The sequence below is a fragment of the Paroedura picta genome, chromosome 11 (assembly GCF_049243985.1).
Source record: "Paroedura picta isolate Pp20150507F chromosome 11, Ppicta_v3.0, whole genome shotgun sequence".
Lineage (NCBI taxonomy): Eukaryota > Metazoa > Chordata > Lepidosauria > Squamata > Gekkonidae > Paroedura > Paroedura picta.
The window spans coordinates 49,310,817-49,324,746 of record NC_135379.1 but is presented as its reverse complement, the minus strand read 5'-3'; the positions used below and the strand labels follow the sequence as shown (position 1 = coordinate 49,324,746).

The 13,930-nt window shown below is 41.0% G+C and overlaps 1 protein-coding gene across 6 annotated transcripts in view; it reads left to right on the top strand.

Moving 5' to 3' along the window:
• GLI3 (GLI family zinc finger 3) overlaps positions 1 to 13,930 on the top strand; it is a 261,843-nt gene that overhangs the window by 92,787 nt on the left and 155,126 nt on the right. For all 6 annotated transcript variants that reach the window (XM_077304551.1, XM_077304554.1, XM_077304553.1 and 3 more), the window contains one exon: positions 12,506 to 12,538. In XM_077304551.1, coding sequence (XP_077160666.1) covers positions 12,506 to 12,538 — 33 coding nt within the window. The remainder of the gene's footprint in view (positions 1 to 12,505; positions 12,539 to 13,930) is intronic.

Here is a 13,930-nt window from a genome sequence, read left to right as displayed (position 1 = left end):
CAAACCTGGCTCTCCTTCACCTTAGTGCAGTTCTCTAACCACTGAACCCTACCAGCCCTCATACAGCAGAAATGGTTTCATGACATTGTGGTCCGATGGATCTGCTCCACTTTCCTTGTTCAGGAGGTTCATATAATAGCATCTACTCTTTATAGCTGGTTACAATGCTGAAGATGTATAATTAATCTTTTTCATCACTGAATAGCAAGATCTTAAAATCAAGGAAACTGGTAGTTAAGAACACTTTATGTACTTTGCTACTCCCATAATTGCCAAACTCATTAATCAGGCATAAACAAACTCATATATCACCCAGGTGTAGCAAATGTAATTGTGGATCTAAAAAAACAAACAAAAATAAAATAAATATGCTCAAAATCGAAGAATGCCAAAAAGTACATTTTCAAAAGAGCGATATGGATTAAATCATATTTGTATAGGATACAAGAGTAATTTTTATCATAAATCATATCTTTGCATGTTATTAATGTGAAACATTCCTGTTACTAAACATTTTGCTGTGAACTTTAGGTTTCCCTTCTTATGAGCTGCTTTGTGAGACAATTTTCAGTTGATAAGTGGGACCAAAATAAATAATTAGAATATTATCTATGTACATTCTTGTTCGGAGTTCAAGTTGTTATGACTTAATTCAGTTTTATAGCCACACTAGCAAGAAAGCCCATTGCAAGCAGGAATGCAATGGGCGCTAGGACCCAGGAGACACTGGGAGGTACAGATCTCTGTACCTCTCTCTCTCCCTCCTGCTGGTCTCTGCATGTCTTGGTGTGCCTTGCAGCAGGAGGCATAGGAGGCAATTAGGGCTCCTTCTTAGGAGGGAAGGAGGGCTGGTGTACAGTTTGGGGCAGCTCTCTCTGTCTCTCCCTCCATCGCAGCAGGGATGCCTCTCTATGTGTCTCTGTTAGCAGCTTGTGTCTTTCTCTGCCTCCCTCGCAGCAGGAGCGATAGGAGGGAATGAGGGCTTGTGTTGGGTCTGGCAGGGCTCTGTGTGTCTCTCTCCATGTCTGGCGTGTCTGAGAGGAACGTGGCTAGTGTCCGGGGAGGGAGGGCGGGAGCTGAAGGAGCAGGTCCCTATTCCAACTTGGACTGCCGTACATGTCCCACCCCCAGGCTGTTTCACAAATATAGAGGAACCATGGATAAGGATAATGTGCTTGACTATCATGATCAGGATCCAAAGAGCTGCTAAGACTGATAAAATGAACTAGTTAGGTGCCCAATGAACTGTTCTCCCCCATCTGACATCTTCATCTCTCAGGCCATATCAAAGAGTGCTTTTAAAAAAGGAAATAGTATAAGCCCCCCCCCCTTTTTTTTAGATGTTGAATGTGATCAGGGTCAAATTTGTAATGTGTTTCTTTGATTACCTGCTGCAAAACATTTTTACAAAGCAACTATTAGTAGGCTTTTGCTCTTTACTACTCACATTGGATTAAAAAAAACAACACTTAGATCTTTAAAGTCCCCCTTCGTTATATTTCTCCATGTTGCATACATATCTAATACATTTTTAAATGTTAGTCGCATTGCTGTTATTGTCAGTGTTACCCAGTAATCATATATAGCAAGTGTCTCTTAATTATTATTTATTATAATATAGTTTCATAGGGAAAACCTCAACATTGTTATGGATAAATTGTTTTGGAGCCTTCTGTGAGGGAGTATTTCTGTCCTGAGGAATAACGGATCATGATTGGAGTTTTTACTTGCCAAAATGTGGCCCCAAAACACTCGCTAGCACTAGACGTGGCAGCAAATGGTGTCAGAATAACCTTGTGCAGTATTAGTTCACCCATTAACTCCGCCTTCAGAAGGAGGCAAGAGGTGAGCCAACACCCAGTCAGGCTTGCTCGGGGGGGGGGGGGGCTGTTTGAATTTCCCTGCCTGCCTTGTACCTTGTTGTAATTGAGTGATCGGTGTGTTGCTAAGAAGCACTTCCTGAATGGAAGAAAGGTTGATCGGTGTTAGATGAGTATCTGGAAAACTCAGGTTCAAATCCCCACTTTGGTGTAGGCCAGTTTGGTGTTGTGGTTAGGAGTGCGGACTTCTAATCTGGCATGCCGGGTTTGATTCTGCACTCCCCCACATGCATTCTTCTTCTGCTGCTGCTGTTGCCGCCTCCACCTCTTCTTCTTCTTCTTCTTCTTCTTCTTCTTCTTCTTCTTCTTCTTCTGCTGTTGCTGCTGGTGCGGCGGCCGCCGCCAAGGAAGTTCAATGGGTGACCCTGGGCTCGTCACAGACTCTCAGCCCAACCTATCTCACAAGATAGTTGTGAGTATAAAATGGAGGAGAGTAAAATTATTGGGGGGTCCCATCTAGGTGGAAAGTCAAATGTGGACCAGTGTGGTGAAATGGTGAGGAGCTTGCGGGAGACCCAGTTTCAAATGCCCAGCTGATTGTGGAAGTTTTCTGGGTGGCCTTGGGCCAGTTACACACATGCAGTGTAATCTACCTTACAGGGTTGCTGTGAGGATAGAACAAAACTGAGGAGAATGATATAAAAGTGGGATATAATTAAACAAAATATATGGATTCATTGGTCGAAGAGTTCCCCAATAAGCCTAGAGTGGAATTCCGACCTGTAGGGCAAGTTATGAACACTACAGGGAAAAAACCTTTCCTTCCCTCCAGCTTATGGGGAAGGAAAGGTTGGTTGATGGGAATCTGAATCCAAATTATGCAGCCCAATGAGCGGATTTGGTACCTCTTGCTGTGTTTCCAAGAGACAGACTCTGAGTACCTAACCAAGTGTCCCTTTCATCCTCCTTGCCCTCTCACTATTAGTAAGTAAAAGAGGCAGGGGAATTAGATTTCTTTGTAGTCCCCTGCATCAAGAACCTGGGAGACAGATAATAGGCAGCCTTGCCGATGTGTTTTAATAAACATTAGTTTACAGCTTTTGACTACAGTGAGCAAATGCATGCAATTACTTGGAAAATTTCTCTAGTGTTCGCATGGGTTTAAATCTCTCCCTAAATCTTCTCAGCTGGGAGTTAGGCTAGTCTTTCTGTGCAGTGGAATCCAGGCTTTGTTCTCATGTTCAGTTTGGCTCAGCCTGGAATAATTCAGAAATGTATTAGTTAGATTGCCGTTCCCAGAAGGCCTAATGGAATAACCTTCACTCCCAGCCTTTGGGAAATAGGCTCACAATCAGGCAGATTTCTCGATTAAAGAACTAACTGTGTGCAAATTGCTCTGTAACAATTTGCACACAGTTCTCTTTAGAAATTCTTGCAGAAGGAGAGCTGACAGAAGGAAAGCAGAGCAGCGGGCCTGTTCAAGCCAAGGGATTGTCAGCCTTTCCCTAATGCTTTCCAATTAACATCTAAAAATGTGGTTTTACATTCAGTTGATAGCCAGGGCAGGAAAATTTGGCTGTAGCTGTTTAGTAAAATCAATGAAATGTTATATCTGAACCATGCTTAGAAAAAAAACCCTTTTATTTAATATACATAGTTAACTTAGGCTAGCTGGAACAGTGTTCACTTTGTTCTGTCAGTTTTTATTTTGGCAAATTTTTTTGACTGTGTGCAACAAAGGAATGGAAGTGATTGTGTGTAATATTGTTGTGACTCCAGGTGTTTTCTGGTAAAATTATTCAATAAATCAAAATCAGGCCTCTTGCTGTAGGTACTGTTTAGAATAGGATATTTAAAAGATTGTCAGTAGCTTTCCATTGATTGAACAAGACATTGGAGCCTAGTGGAAAACCTGTTGTATTTTGATGAATGGCTGTGTTAGGAGACCCAGTCTAGGGACACTGTAAAGAGCAGTTCATTATTTTACTTGCATTTTTAAAAGGAAACTTGTAGACTTATGTGGCATCAAGGATGTAACTTCAGAACTGCTCATCTGAAACTTTAGCTTTCGAATCATATAAAATCTCCCTGCTGCATTACAGAATGTATTGCGACTTGTGTTTGTTAGCTTGGAACTGATTACCTGTTTAGCTAATTAGATAGTTTTTAGCCTTAAACTAGCTAAACTGCACAGGAATGTATTATAGTATTTGTCTGTAATGGCTGAGAGTTTTAGGCTTTGGCTTTCTTGGAAATGCACTGAAATTGTAGGTCCCCAGTCTCTTCCAGAAGGACTCTACAGTTCTGACATGTTTCTAAAATTATAGGAATTACATGGGAACAAGAGATAAGAGGATTAAGCCTTCTTGGTCCCCTGCTCATGTACATGGACGTGTCTCCAAGGTCTTGTTCTCACATTTTCTTCCTGGGGCACCTTGGATCCATGCATCAGAATGATGTCTGGATCTTTTTGCCTTACTGGGATCATATCTGAGCTTGCCAACTACTGTTTGCCTGATCCTCTTCAAGTTGAAACTATGGCCAGGACAAAATTTGTGTATTAAATGTCTATCCCAGCCTTCATTCAGTGAACTCAGGACAACATAATTGGTTCTCACTTCCCATTTTATCCGCTTACCAACCTAGTGAGGTAGGGGGACTGAATAAATGTCACCACACAAATTTGTTGCGTGGGAGAGTGGGGATTTGAATCTCGGTCTCCTAATCTGAAACTCTCACCATTACACCGCATTAAAATGTCTAATTACAAATGAACTAGAAGGGGAAAAGGCTGTTTTTAATACATAGCTTTTCACTACCTGAAGGAGTCCCAAGGCTACTTACAAACACCTTTCCTTCCTCTCTTTACCACAGACATCAAGTAAAATAGGTGGGGCTGGGAGCTTTAAGAGAACTGCTCTGCGAGAATACCTCTAAGATAACTGTGACTGGCCCAAAGTCTTCTATCTGAATGCATGTGGAAGAGTGGGGAATCATACCTGGTTCTCTAGATTAGAATCCACCACTCTTAACCACTACACCATGCTGGGTCTCTCTAAAAATGCTTAAAAAATAGAAACCCGGCACTCAGAACAATCCCATCTCTTCCTCTTCCTCCTGCATTCCTTAGAATTGCTTAGTAATACAAAATGTATGTGCATCCCACCATCCTGTGTGTTCTTATGACCCCGCTGCACTAGCTTGGCTGCTTGTTTGTTGGGGGTGGGAAAACTTGCATAGTGCTGATTTTAGGTGATCATTTTTCTGTTATCAGGTGTCACTAAAGACAAAGGAAGAGGAAGAGAGACATCACCTGTAGCCACATCACCTGTCATATTTGTGTCATATCTGGTAGCTACGAACATGGCAAGAATTCTAGAAGTAGGCCCTATCATACATAACGTTGAACGTATTCTTAAAAAAAATTATAAATACCGAGTTGAGGATGCACTGGCAATGTTTTATATGTTAATAAGGCTCATTGGATCAATGAGACTGACACAAAGACTTAGAGCTGTTTAATACCTGGTCTTTTAACTTTTCAAAACACTGCAGGGGGTGGCAACATGGGGTAATGAGAGGGTCCTGTTCTCCTGCCTACCCCACCGCCATTATCAGGAGTTGAAATCAGGAGTTTGACGTTGGTAAACAGCCCCAGGGGGCAACGTGTTTTTGAAAAATTAAAGACAAATGCTGCATCCTGTGGCCGGCTCAGGAACATGGATCCATCTATTTATAAATGATTTGGATGTGGATGAGGGATTAGAGGGGACACTTATTAAATTGGCAGATGATACTAAACTGGGATGGGTAGCAAACACAACAGAAGACAGAATCAGAAGACAGGATGACCTTGATAGGCTGGAGAAGTGGGCTAAACTGAATAAAATGAAGTTCAATAGGGACAAATGTAAAGTTCTGCATTTAGGTAGGAAAAACCAAATACACCAATATAAGATGGGGGAGACTTGTCTTGGCAGTAGCATGTGTGAAAAGGATCTAGGAGTCTTGGTATACCATACATTGAACATGAGTCAGCAGTGTGACTCAGTGGATAAAAAGGTGAATGGGATTTTGGACTGTATCAAATGGAGTATCATGTCCAGATCATGGGAGGTGATGGTACCGCTTTACTCTGCTCTGGTTCAGCCTCACTTGGAGTACTGTGTTCAGTTTAGGGCACCACAGTTGAAGAGGGATGTAGACAAACTGGAGCGTGTCCGGAGGAGGGCAACAAAGATGGTGAGGGGTTTGGAGACCAAGACATATGAAGAAAGGTTGGGGAGCTTGGTCTGTTTAGCCTGGAAAGGAGATGACCGAGAGGGGATCTGATAGCGGTCTTCAAGTATTTAAAAGGGTACCACATAGAGGATGGAGCAGAGTTGTTCTCTCTCCCAGAGGGATGGACCAGATCCAATGGGATGAAAATAGCTCAAAAGACATTCCATCTAAACAGACGTTTCTGACAGTTTGAGCTGTTTTTCAGTGGAACAGGCTTTTGCCATGAGTTCTGTAGTGGCTCATAGCTCCCAGCCTTCGATGCCAATTGCAATGTGGGAACAATATATTTTATAGGGTTGCTGTAAGATGAGATTGAACACTTACAAAGTCTATATTGGGGTGGCCACACTGTGGCTCTCTAAATGGCAGGAGCTCACGGTAATCGTAGTCCATGGACGTCTGGAGAGCCACAATTTGGCCATGCCTCAATCTATATGGATTCCAAGTGTTGCTGGGAGTTTGACAAAGGCACTTTGCCCAATTTGAGAATAGTACAAGCAAGACTTCCTTTAGAAGAAGAAGAAGAAAAAGAGTTGGTTCGTACATGCCACTTTTCTCTACCCGAAGGAGTCTCAAATCGGCTTACAGTCGCCTTCCCTTTCCTCTCCCCACAACAGACACCCTGTGAGGGAGGTGAGGCTGGGAGAGCCCTGATATTACTACTCAGTCAGAACAGCTTTATCAGTGCTGTGGTGAGCCCAAGGTCACCCAACTGGTTGCATGTGGGGAAACGGGTCATCAAACCGGCTCACCAGATTAGAAGTCCACATTCCTAACCACTACAGCAAGAATGCAGTTATTACTGGAGAAGAACCTCGACACACCACTATCCTCAAATTCCCTGAAAGTCCTGAAAACAGACCATTGGCCCAGATCACTGCATTTTCCTTTTCTAAGTTTGTGAAACTCTTTATTCATTCATTCATTCATTCATTCATTCATTCATTCATTCATTCATTCATTCATTCATTCATTCATTCATTCATTCATTCATTCATTCATTCATTCATTCATTCATTTATTCATTATATTTCTATACCGCCCTCCCTGGAGGCTCAGGGCGGTTTACATTAAACATATAATTAATACATGGAACAGTCTTGTAAGTTTTCTTGATGTTCAGTGATTCTGACCATAAAGTTATGGACAAGGTTGTGTACTAATCCCACACAATATCAGAGGCAGAATTTTGTAAAGATCTTTTGATGGTTACCATAACAGTTACTGTGTGAGTAGTCAGTAAGGAAAGTTTCTGCTGCAAGCTGTTTATTTGAGATGCTTGATGCTTAGATGTAAAACTGAGAAACTGCTTGGCAGCTGAATGGCTCTGTCATGTGTTTAGGTGGATTTTAGTTGGGTCCCCCATTTAGGGTTGACAGAAAACCCTGAATTGAGGTATGCTGTTGATCTATGCAAGGTTATGCCTTGGAACTGAACCTGGTATAAAATTGTGAATATTTAATAGAACAGTACTCCAGATGTGTTTCTAGTTTGAGGCCTGTTTCACATATTACATTTCATTTTTTTGTGCTTCCCCAGACTAAAGTTCACATATAAAATGTATATGGATCCTTTGAAAGCTACTGTTCTCTAGTGTTTTAAGGGGAATGTGATGTTGTACATGTATACCTTCAGGATGCTCACAGATTTTGCATATAAGTTTGCATGCCCAAGTATAGAAATTAAAATGACAATTGGCCCTTCAGTATTTGATCAGTGTGTGTGTGTGGGGGGGGGGAGGGAGGTAATGTCTTGGAGCCTCCTGAAAGTTTCTATGGTCACAAAGAGTGGAGATTAATTGGCTGACTTCCCCCTCCTTCATCCGCTAAAAACACCCACTGAAATGCTACTCTTGGGATATCTCAGAAATAACTGGGGGAGGAATCAGAGGCATTCCACAGGAGGGGGAAAATCTGCAGAAATACTTCCCCTTCTGGCACCCAAGGAAATTCTAAATGGAACCCATGCTGTTAATCCTGATCAATTTATAATGCCAATTACAAATTAGATAATCAAGTCAGAGAGGTTAACAGGTGAGGATTATGGCGGAGATTGGTAACAGCTGGCAAACCTTGGGCACAGTCTGGTCCCTGCATGGTCACAAGGACATTTTAGGTTTCTGAGCAGAACTAGAGCAGATTATACAAAATAATAAAAATTATAGAATACATTATGCAAAATAAGCAAAGTCATTCAAATCTGTTCCCTTCCAAGCCACAAAATCTAACTTTTACTGCAGAAATTGCATAGCCTGCAGGTAGAAGTTTATTTTATGTTATTGCAGAGTAAAGGCTAAACTGGAAAGCGAGGGGAGAAATAAACAATTGCAGGTAGAGTTTGGTGGGCTACCACACAAGCAATCCCAATTGTTTCCAGATTAATAGGAAGTGCCTGGAAACAATCAGAACTGGTATTCTAAAAAATATGTCCCAAATGGATCAAAGCAGGAAGAGGGCAGAAAGTTTGATTCCTGCTTGTGTTAAGTATGATGATAAGCAGATTACATATTCAAAAACATAAGTGGCCCAGTCTTTGATTTATTTTATGGTTTCTAAATAAGAGGATCTCAGTTAACGCTTATTGGGAATAAGTTAGCTTCATCAATTTAGGGAAATTGTGATAGGGATGGAGATTATTATAAAATTGATAGAAAATCAGGTTTAGCATGAAATGTCATTTGAATCCTTATTATTATCATCAACTTGATAAGCATTTCATTCGTTGAAAAAGTGAAATCACTTATGGCCAATCTTTTTAAAGCATGCTACCATGATTACAAGTTTGATTTCCTGTCCTGCTTCACTTATTTTTTAGATTAGAGTAGGGGCTACTTCATATATAACTTTTTAAGGTATATACTTAACTAAAATGTAACGATGACAAATTCATGTTTCTGCAAAACAAATATAAGATTTAAGCATACCTGCCTTGAGTTAGGCTTCGTGGTCAGTATACATTCACCACAAATTCACTGTTGTGTAATGTGTTAAAGCAGGGGTAGTCAACCTGTGGTCCTCCAGATGTCCATGGACTACAATTCCCATGAGCCCCTGCCAGCGCTGGCAGGGGCCCATGGGAATTGTAGTCCATGGACATCTGGAGGACCACAGGTTGACTACCCCTGTGTTAAAGGACCTGAAATGGAGCTGCTGTACTTAGCTGCTGCTGAAGATGGTTTTAAAAGACTGAAGGTAATTCAGATCGAGTACATACAGCATAGATTTCCCCCCCTAATGGACTAATAATCCTGTTCTAAAAAGTAAAGAGATAATTAACGCAAAGCCATTGGTCTGTTCATGGTTGCATTGTTAGGCTTGTAGTTTGACACAGAAGTGGGGGAAAGCCATTTAAATTAGTGGATTTAAGTATATCTAACTCTGGGCTCAGTTGCCACACAGATGTTATAATGTAATGGAAGCACAAACGTAATTTGATCATAATATTTAATCATCAGTGCTAACCACTTCTTTTAAGGTTTGATTTAATCTGATAATGTTCATGGTTCACACATGGCTTTTCCCCTGGCCTAGAGATATTCTGTAGATTATTTTTTTTTATACACAGAGAATATTCTACAGAGGAAAAAAAAAGATGTGTGAGTAACATGCTTTCAGTACAGGTGTGGCACGGCTTCCCAACACATTGTGATTATTCATTATAATAATTAAAAAAAATGAAATGGTTTTCTGTTCAAACTTCACAAACTGGTTATAACAAAATAAAAACAAATGCATGTGCTTGTAGTGAGAATGATCATGCACTTATTTTGTACATGTTGTTTATTTCATAGAGAATACATACCCACATATAAATGTCTTTTGTGAAGGTACCATCTAGGTACGATCAACTCAAAACACCACAGAGTGTTTCAAGTTTTGCATGAAGACTCACCCGTAATTTGGTTAAATACACAAACTCCTTGGAGTCACGTCAGTATTCCCAAACTGGTTTGCTGATATTTCCCATGTGAAGTTCCTGTATTGGGTTATGGATCTTGGCCTACAGTTCTCGTAGGATTTCTAATTTAAGCCCCCAAATATCAGTCTTGTTCCAGAGAATTTGCATTCATAAAATAAACAGTAATTAGTCAAATGGCAAGCCAAACACAGCCTGTGCATTCATCTGTGAAGGATAATTAACTGAATAGGATTTCCTCTGATTTGTGGATCCAAACTGAGGAGGCATTTCTGGCCTGTATGTTTGTTTGTTTGTTTATTTATTTATATTGTGGCCATCCCCATGATAACTGAAGCTTCCTCCTTCAGTTTCTATTTCTTAACACTGTCTTTCTGTATCTTTGGGATGGTCAGTGAATAGGAAGGGATAGTACAGGGAGAAATTGACTCATTATACCAGGGGTAGTCAAACTGCGGCCCTCCAGATATCCATGGACTACAATTCCCAGGAGCCCCTGCCAGCGAATGCTGGCAGGGGCTTCTGGGAATTGTAGTCCATGGACATCTGGAGGGCCGCAGTTTGACTACCCCTGCATTATACATATGCCTCAGAGGCACCCTGTCCAACCAGAACAGTTAGCCACATTCATGTAATAGTTAATTGTTTCTGTACATAGTTAATAGTTATCATTTCTGTCCATAGCAATTCCCCCAGTGACATTGCTGGTTCACTGGTTTAGGCAGTGCATTCACTGTATATGAGCAGTGGCACAATTTGTCAGAGCCATTCTGATTCTGGAGTGGGCTGAGGACAAAACTAGGCCAAAAACTGTATGTGAGAAGGTGAGCTGGTAAGTAGATACAGAGTGTTTTTTGTTTTGCCTAATTTCCCTCTCCTGGCAAGAAAGCCTTCGATGGGTTATTCTCTTTAAAGGGAACCTTGCAGGTGAAACCCTTGTCTATTTGTTTATTACTGTACTGTGCTGTGAAGAGTTAAATTCTCTCTGGGCAAGCTTTCTGGTTCCTTGATGAATACCAGGAAGTAATTTGTCAGACAGGAGCTGGAAGAAAAATGATGAAATAAATGAATATAGTGAAGGGTTCGTTTGGCATTCCTTGCTGTTTTTGTTTAGTTGTGAAATCGGGGTGTGCATTTGGCTCTGTCTGAGCTGAAAAAATAGTTGGAAAACACTGCATCAGTATTTATCATCTATTCTTTCAGGTGGATATAGAGGGGTGTTCTTTTGGCTATTGAGCATAGATAATCCCAAAAGAAACTGGGATTATCTAAAGAAACTGCTGTTTATACCATTAAAAATATATATATTTTATATATCGCCCTCCCCAAAGGCTCAGGGTGCTTTATATTAGCGATCCCCAACCTGTGGGCTACAGACCACATGTGGTCCTTCGACTAATTGGAGGTGGGCCCCGAAGGACGCCTTCTCCCCCCCCCGGCCCTTTACTTCATCCCCCACAGCCCTTTACAACACACTTCATTGTTGTGCCGTATCTGTATCTTATTTTGAAGGGATGTTTAAACATTACCATAGCGATCAGAAAGCGCTAGGGCAGTGGTTGAGAGTAGAGGAGTAAACTACCCCCCCCACCGGGCCTCAGTAAAAGGCGTTGTGTGGTCCCTGGTGCCACTGGGGACCACTGCTTTACATGAAACGGGAACAATGCAATTAACTCAGTTTATAGTAATGCGGTAACAACTAGGATTGTGTGACGTGACCGTTCCCGCCCGTAGCAGCCAGCACCGTTCCACGGAGGGGAACTCTGTGCCTGCTTGTGTGTGTCGACCGGCACGCCGGTGCCCACGCCCTCCCCCCGTGATGTGGCGCTGGCTGCTACGGGTGGGAATGGTGCTTTGGCTGCCGAATCGCACAACCTTAGCCCTGTGGAACTGTTGGCCCGGAGCAACTGTTGATGAAAGTTGTGGAAGGTTGGGTCCAGAGCATATGTTATTTGTACCAGCATTTTTCTATTCCTTCTTCTCCAGATTTTAGTGAGAGAGAAAAAACTTGTGGAAATGATTGTCTTCACTAAGTTTGTCAACTGGCCAGGAAACCAAATGTCCTGTGGAAGTGGGCATCGGAAGCTTTTCATGGCACAGGTCCATAGTACCACCTGATAATTGCTCCAGATTAAACTGCTATTGAAGGAACAGCTTTAAAAACCGGCAGTCCTACTTTCCACACACTTCACAAACTATCTGAGAAAATCCTATGATTTGCTTTTCAAGTTGATTTCCTAATTTTGGCTTTCTTTCAACTCATGAGATGGCATTCATGGTTTTTAAAACAGTTGTAGTGTGTTCAACTGATTTCATTGTTTGAATTATATATTTCATAAAAGGGTATACTGAAATAAAGACAGATATTGCTGTTGTGGGGTATAACATTCAGATGTAATAACATTTCTTCAGTCATCTAGGACCTTGTTGTTTTTTTCCCCGTCTTGTTATTTGTTCAGAGTCATAGTGTCCTGTATGTTTTGTTTCAGATTCAGCCCCTGCCTTGAATTCCATAAAGTACTGTAAGTAATCTTCTTTCTTGTACATGGTTTAATAGAGTTATTTTAATGAACAGTGATACATTTCTATGTTACATCTTGTATTCGTTTAACATTTTGGTACTGAACTTCATCTTTTATAATTAGGAGATATTTGGAATGGGAAGCTGTGAAACCCCATTCTTGCCCTTGAACAATTTTTCCAGTTTTGGCTAAGAGAGTTTGACTTCCCTTCAGATGTCTCAAAGATTTTGCTGCAGGCAAATATCTGACAATTTTAGGCAAAGTTTTGGTTGCGACTCTCATGTGGAATACATAACCCGAATACATAAAGTGTTCTAATACTGAAACAGACAATTGGCCCATTCAATCAGTACTGGCTAAGATTGGCAGCAGGAAATTGAGCAAGTCCTCAAACTTTTTCCTGCTAATACTGTTTAAGCATTAAAAACCCTGACAGAAAAAGTCCTTGGAAGAAAGTGAGCAAAAAAACCCAAATTTCCCCAATGTTTCTGCTCCCCCCCCCCCCCCCGTACTTCATAACTCAATTAAGACTGGAGTAACTCTACATAAGATTGTACTATGTTGCATAAACATTGTGCAATCAATTTACAACTGATTAGTGATTTGTTGATCATTGACCTATTAGCCCAATCTGGTCTGTTGACCGTGATCTCCAAAGCATGAGATTATTTTATCTGAAGATACCAGGAACTGAATTTACTGTATGAAATTTTGACTTGTGAGTTGTATACACTCCATGGGCAAAAGTTAATAATTAAAGCAAATTCAGGAGAGGCTGATTTCTAGAACTGTGGCTGATTTCTAGAACTGCTGGCATCTAGAGCTCACAATATTTCTACTTCCTGCATATGTTATATGTTATGATTGTTTAACTTTTTTGTGCAATTCTGCTGCACGATAAAACGGAATGTGAGTATGAATATGGAGCCAAAGCAGTTTTGCAACCACTATCAAATATGCAAATATTATTAATGTAGAAAACCAGACTTCACATTCTAGTCTGTGTAAACTTTCATTCAATCTATAGATGGGAAAGATGGTGTGAAAATGACTCAGGCTTTAGTGTCAATTTCTTTTAAGTTCCAGAGGCATTTTAAAACCCCAGTCAAAAGGCTTCCTGCACCAGCATTTAAATATTTAAGATATGGCCGGCAGCAAGTGCTACTAGACTTCAATCTGGCTCTTCCACTGCCGACTAACACGGCTCCCCATCTGACGCTAACCTGCTTCCACTTGACGTTATTCTAGTACTTCAGTGAGATGCTGTGGTGTTCTCCACACATCATACAACAATACTTATTCTTTCCTTTTAAGGCTGTGAGAAAGAGATCATAATTCTATGAATGTGTCAAAAGTATGAAAGTACTGTAAAATATGCAGCATGACTCCATT